Consider the following 6,925-nt stretch of genomic DNA (forward strand, 5'->3'; position numbering starts at 1 on the left):
TGAACCTTGTGAGTTCAGGTTCTGACCTTAGATCAGCCAGTGTAGAGGATTGTGTTTGGGAACATTATTGTGCCCAAACACGATATACAAGAGATACGTTGTTCATGGTTGGGCACAATGTTCTCCACGAGTTGTTAACTTACGGGTTTTTTTTTAATTTTAACCAGTGTCACAGCCCGGACTTTTGAGGATTATCTAAATAAGCTACAATATAATATTTCCATCTCTTTTAGGTTCCTCCTCATCATACTCCTAAGCCATTCAGCAGGGCAGTACCTCGGTACCAACTCCACATTACCCCTGGGTATCTGTCAGAACGTATTCTGCAATACAATCGAAGGACTTGCGAGGGTAAAGAATTGTGTTGTTGTGGTTGGGAATTTGAGAATAGTCTTGCTTGAGTCTGCTACTAAGGAATCTTATAAGGGTATTACTTTGCCCAATTTGAGAGAGGTAAGTAATATCATGGACCAATAACTGGTCCATGGTAATGTTATTAATATATTAGTTAACTACAAGAATAAGGTACAATATAGATATGGCAAAAACTATAGAGTTGATTTTTCACGGCGTCTCCTACAGAACTCCTTCTATTTTATTCATTAGCTTTAATTTTCTCAGTCTGGAATCTATAATCAGTTTAAAAAGTATTTGACTTATTATTAGGTAATGAAGTAGTTATTAACCGACTTTAAAAAAGGAGGAGGTTCTCAATTCGAATCTATTTTTTTCTTGTGTATGTTACGCGATTACTCCGACATTTGTGAAGTGATTTCAATGATTCTTTTTTGTTAGTAGTGACTAAAGTACCCCCTTTCCAACAGAAAAGAATCATTGACACAAAAAACTGCCTCTGTGGCCGAACGGTTACCATGCCGGACTGCCACGCAGAGGTCCCAGGTTCGATTCCCGGGGCGAGAGAAATAGTTGTATGGCCTACAATTATTTCTCTCGTGAGTTTGGGTGTAATTTGTGGCTTTTTATGTGTGTGTCCATGGCACCCGCGACACAGGGTTTCCCTAGTGCGGGGCTATGTTGAGTGTGTGCGTTATTTATTTATTATTTTATTTATTGGAATGGGGTTACTATCCCATTCCAATTTGAAGAAACTATTCCACCTCTAAACATGGCAAATTAGAGAATGAATTCGGTTTATTTGATTTCACCAATTTTCGTTTACCGATGTGCATAAAACTTGGCAAATAGATGTAACGTTTGAGGTCGTTTTTTTTTTAATAAAAAAGTTATAATTATTGTTGTATTATTTTACTATTGTTTACAGGTTACAGGGTTTGTAGTAATCTACCGATTGAATGCCTTGGAAACTTTGGGGAAAATATTTCCAAACCTTGCAAGAATCAGAGGACAGGAGTTGCTCTACAACTATGCTCTGACAATCCATGATATGTCCGATCTCAAAGAAGTGAGTATTTTTGGATACAAAAGCGTAATATAATTTTGAGAGTTATGAAAAATTGCTATGTCATCGAATATTAAAAATACAACATGCAATATGTCATGTCAACATCAGCTTCATTGTAAGTTTATCTTTACCGGAATAAGACCATTCGTTTTGTATGGGGCAGCTTATTTTGTACGAGCATATTATTTGTGATATTGTAATATTGTGTTTTTTTTCGTTATCTTTATTAATGAATGAATTAAATGTCCTTTGATGTACATTAAAAATGAGAAATAATAAAGGTTCCGGAAAAAAATAAATTGTAGTGAACTGTGGTTAAGAGAAATATAAATTAAGCTGTTTTAAAATGAGTTACTGAAAAATAAACAGATAATATACTGACAAAATTAATCATATTTAGCAAACAGTCATATTAAAATTCTACCTGAAAAAACTGTACTTCCGAATAATATACAGTGCCACTCAGAGCTTTAAATCCGCAAAGATCGGAGGGGTACTACCAATGCTCCCGTTATCCTGAGATATAAGTTAACAAATCCCATGTGCCTGTAATTTGACCAGCACCCTTATCCTTCATTACATATTAAATACTAATAATCAATACAATACATGTGATTGTAAATTATTATAAATTAGTAACTCCGTAATTTAACCTGGAAAGAACTCCATAAAGGGGCAAAGCAAGATAGTTGAAATAATTAATAGTAATGGATAGACAAATAAAAAAAATTAAAAACGTAACGCACAAAAAAGGTTAAGAGAGAGATTATAAATTAGTAACTCCGTAATTAAACCTGGAAATAACTCCATAAAGGGACAAAGCAAGATAGTTAAAGTAATTAATTGTAATTGAATGATAAATAAAAATAATGAAAACGTAACGTACAAAAAAGGTACACGGTAAAAAACCCGATACATTATTAATAAACAAAAAAATGTTAATAATATAATAAATAACAATAATTGTGCCCTCTCTGAATAATTTATGGTAATTGCAAGTGACGGATTAAGATCAGTTTGATTTTCTCTGTTAGAATTATAGTTAATATCTATTTTAATCTCAGCTATCACTTGCCAATAAATAGGTCATCATGTTTGATCATAAGGTTAACTATTGATAATTCGTGTTGATTGAATGAATGATATGATTCATCGTACGTCGTAATTCTTTTTTCTCACTGCTGAAGTTCTGTTAGATTCCTTACAAATGTTTATTTGGTCATAAAATAAGACTCAATGTAGTTCTTTACTTATCTTTTATAGTATGCAAGCAGTACAAAAATATTCATAGTAGCAACAAAATTTTGAAAGAAGTGATAAAAATTACAACTTTTTTCATTATCGTGCAGATTCAATGTCTCTAATTATTATTTATTATAGCTATTAACATTTTTTTATTTATTCATAATGTATAGGGTTTTTTACCGTGTACCTTTTTTGTACGTTACGTTTTCATTATTTTTATTTATCATTCAATTACAATTAATTACTTTAACTATCTTGCTTTGTCCCTTTATGGAGTTATTTCCAGGTTTAATTACGGAGTTACTAATTTATAATCTCTCTCTTAGTAAATATGAGAATGAATCAATTTTATTTCTTCCAGATAGGTCTTTTCAACCTTGTCAAAATAGACCGAGGAGGAGTGACAGTGTGGGGCGGCCCTCGAACATGCTACGTAAAATCCATTGACTGGAAGTACATAGCATCAAGTTCCGGACTCGCTCTGTCCTCACCGGAGGTAAAGGCACATTGTGACATTGTCGAGAGTTGCCAATGTGGGAATAAAACCAGTTATTATTGTTGGAATAATGAGTAAGTATTTTTACTTGATTTCTCTTCGGAATACGAAAAACTTCACACCAAAATGACTATTACGACTGTCAAATGTTTTGTTTTAATAATTTCTTTACAATGTCGTTCCTTGACATTTTTATTATACACCTTTTGTCGGTTTACTTTCAGAAACTGTCAGCATTTCTTTAAGAAGGAGGATTGTCACACAGAATGCCTAGGCTGTCTACATGGTAAGCGTGACAACTGTTTAGTGTGTAGGAATTTCACCTACCGTGGCAAATGTGTCAGTCATTGTCCTTCTAACACGTAAGTTTTTCAATTATTTTTTGTGAAATTGCTAACTATTAATATATTACAAAGATCGAACGCAAAGAAAAATTCATTCGATTTGGCTCGATGTGAAACCAGCGCCTTTACGCGTGAGGTCTGTTTGTTCCGTAGTTCAGTTGGGAGAGCGTCAGCCGCGGTACAGTGAAGGCGTGGTTCGAACCCAGTCGGATCGAATGAAGTTTTCTTCGTATACGATCTTTGCATAAACAATTTTTCATAATATTATATTCCAAGCATTTTCGTTGTTAATTTAAAAGAATTCTCAGTATACCTAGTGCCTTTTCTGAATTCTCTTGACCGATTTGATACTGGTACACAATAACATGATTAATGATCTAAACTTCAATTTCATTATTGTGTTTTGTATCTAGCATCATTCTTCCATCGAACCAATATTGCCTCACTATCAAAGAATGTAAATCCATATACGGATGGTCTTGGAATGGAACCTGTGTAATGGACTGTCCTTTTGGGTATACCAAATATTCTGATGGTGAAGATACCACTTGTGAAATAACTACAAATACCAGTTATGTTACAAAGGTTGGTAAGTATGTAGTTTGGCTTTATTATTAAGTCTTAAGAATACTAAAGAAGTTAGAAGATCAATAGAGTTGTTTAGAGTTTGAATAATTATTATAATAAGACAAGTAATGTCTAACTCCATGCAAAATGAAGCACCTCGGCTAGTAAATGTGCACGCCTGCCGTGCGCCATGTACGGACGCAAACATTCGCAAAATATTGCGGTGCACTCTTGTTGAATAGCGCGGGTAGCCACACGCGTCATTAATATAGAATTAAAGCGTGAAACACGCAGAAAGCGGGTGCGGGTCGTGCGCGGGTCGGGTCGGGACCGCGGCGGGTCTGCTTGATAGAAAGAAAGAAAACAAATTTATTTAGCATAATACATGTGTACGAGTACAATATTATGATTTTAAGACTAAAAGTGTATTGCACTGAAATAGGCAAACTCAGCAATACTGCGACGGAGACACAGCGCTGGTTTTCGGTGGAAACTTTTCGAAATGGCCGATTCAAAAAATTAAACAAATAAAAAAAAAAGTAAAAACCTTAGTGAAATCCTGATAGGCTTTAAATAAAAATGAGTTCCTACAGACTGTTGTTTAACTGAAATGATAGAACCGGCTGTATCACAATCATTAGTCAAGAAAATTTATGAAAAATCTTTTAGACAGACACACTAAATGTCCTTTCTTTGATTTTAGGAATGTCGAGGTATGACCATACATTCTTTAAACGACATCCAGATGGCTGAAAGATGCACCTATATTAACGGGTCATTGAAGATTCATATAGGATCAGTTCCTGGAACTATGGAAGAAATGTCAAAGTATTTAAGCCACATAGAAGAAGTTGCTGATTATGTAGAAATTTATGGTTCCATGACAATTACATCTTTAGAATTTCTTACTAAACTACATCGGATTGGAGGACAAAAACTAATGAAAGGTGGTTACAGCTTAGTAGTTTACAATATGATGAACCTTGAAAGCCTATTTACACCAAATGTGACGGAGAATTTGTTAATTGGCGGAGGAAAACTGAAATTCTACAGAAATCCAAAGTTGTGCATGTGCAAAATTATTGATATTAGTGAAAAGTTTCCAGATGCGTCAGCTGAAAGTGACGTTCCTTTAGGAATGAATGGATACAATGGTGGGTGCTTGGAAAATGAACTAGGATTTACTGTAAAAGCAGTCAATGAATCTGCTGCTTCCCTTCATTTTACGAAACTTCCTAGAAACAACGTAACTTATACAATATTCTATACACGAGTGTCTAATAAAAAACAAACTTTAGTTCCTGAATGCTGCAATGATGCAAAATGGTCTGCGGTCCGAACTAATGTTAATTTGAAACGTATTCGTGAAAAGGTGATAATTAGAGATTTACATCCAGCTACAACATATGTTGCATGTATAGAAGTTCATGTACAATCTGACAATGTATTTCAGGCGTTACTTGCCCGAAGTGATTTAAAAAATTTTACGACTTCTTTTACGATACCTGAGCCTCCATTCGTATTAGAACTAGTAGCTTTATCTTCTAACACAATATTTATAAAATGGGCGGATCACAAAGACTATCGTCGCTATATTACCTATCATGAACTGGATATTAAATTAGTAGAAATCCCTGTAAAAGATTTAAAAGCACAGAACCATTGTGATAACAGTATAGTTGAACATTTCTATTCAGAAGACAAAGACAGTTCACCTCATTTTGTTGTAAAGAAACCTCCACCAAATTACATTGATTGTGGACCGAACTGTAAGTCAATTATTTCTGAATCTGAAGATTTTATGGATACATGTACTACATTAAATGGCGATTGTAATCAGTTTGAAGAAGCTTTGTTGAATAACTCCAGTTTTAGGAATTATGTTAGAACATCAACTTTTAAAATAAGTGGTTCAGTAACTGAGCTGAAAGTTGAAAGATTAGCACCATTTAGAGATTATATATTTAGATTACGTTCTTGTGCTAGTAGTTGTAGCAGGTTTACCAGACACATTGTTAGAACTCTTCGTTCTAAAAAAGCTGATATACCTTCTCTCACTCACTATGAAGCAAATGAAACAGGTTACATATTTATCAAATGGGATCCTCCTGATGTGACAAATGGTCCAATATTGAAATATTCTGTTCAAATTTTACCATTAGTCCAAACTGAAGAAGAGAGTCGTGGTTGTTTGCCTCAATTATTATGTGCTCATTTTGATACATTGAATATGACTGTAAAATATTTAGGTGCTAAGGAATTTAATATAAGTGTATGTTCTACTACATTAGGGTCACCATTAGCTTGTACTGAATGGAAGACAGCTGCAATACCACCGATTCGTATAGTTGAAGTATTGTCTAGTATAATTTTTAGTATTTCATTGCTGGCTTTTTCTATTTTCATTGGATATATTTACCGTATCAGAAGGACGTCCAATGATTTATTAGTTCCATTAGTAGATATGAGCTCCACTTATAGAACTGAAAGTCAGCCACCGTTAACAGATTTCATGCCATTTTATGCTGTGCCATTGACTGAAAGTTTGTTAGATAACGACTGATAGTTTGTCTATTTACTATACATATAATATTATAACGTGATATTATTACTGAAATATTTTATAATAGAAGCAACAAGTAAACTCTAAAACCATATTTGTTTTATTCCATGAAATAAGATTTTTCCTTTTATTAAATTTGTAACTCTAAAAGTATCCCAAAAATATTCTTACACTACGCTGATCTCTCCAATTCAATAAGGTGCAAACAAGATGGAGAACAATATCTCAAAGAAACGAATATTTTTATACTGCTTCTCTGTAATTTCTCTGATGGACGATGGCTCGTA

At 33.8% G+C, this 6,925-nt stretch overlaps 1 protein-coding gene across 1 annotated transcript in view; it reads left to right on the forward strand.

The window, feature by feature from the left end:
* The window catches only part of LOC113239675 (insulin-like growth factor 1 receptor), an 8,848-nt gene extending 2,131 nt beyond the window's left edge, over positions 1-6,717 (forward strand). Inside the window, exons 2-7 of the mRNA XM_026476758.1 lie at positions 234-453; positions 1,283-1,423; positions 3,030-3,238; positions 3,389-3,526; positions 3,922-4,093; positions 4,779-6,717. Of these exons, the coding sequence (XP_026332543.1) occupies positions 234-453; positions 1,283-1,423; positions 3,030-3,238; positions 3,389-3,526; positions 3,922-4,093; positions 4,779-6,638 (2,740 nt within the window). The 3' untranslated portion in view covers positions 6,639-6,717. The remainder of the gene's footprint in view (positions 1-233; positions 454-1,282; positions 1,424-3,029; positions 3,239-3,388; positions 3,527-3,921; positions 4,094-4,778) is intronic.
* The last annotated feature ends 208 nt before the right edge of the window (positions 6,718-6,925 follow it).

The sequence above is a fragment of the Hyposmocoma kahamanoa genome, unplaced genomic scaffold, assembly GCF_003589595.1.
Source record: "Hyposmocoma kahamanoa isolate Upper Pololo Valley unplaced genomic scaffold, ASM358959v1 114, whole genome shotgun sequence".
Lineage (NCBI taxonomy): Eukaryota > Metazoa > Arthropoda > Insecta > Lepidoptera > Cosmopterigidae > Hyposmocoma > Hyposmocoma kahamanoa.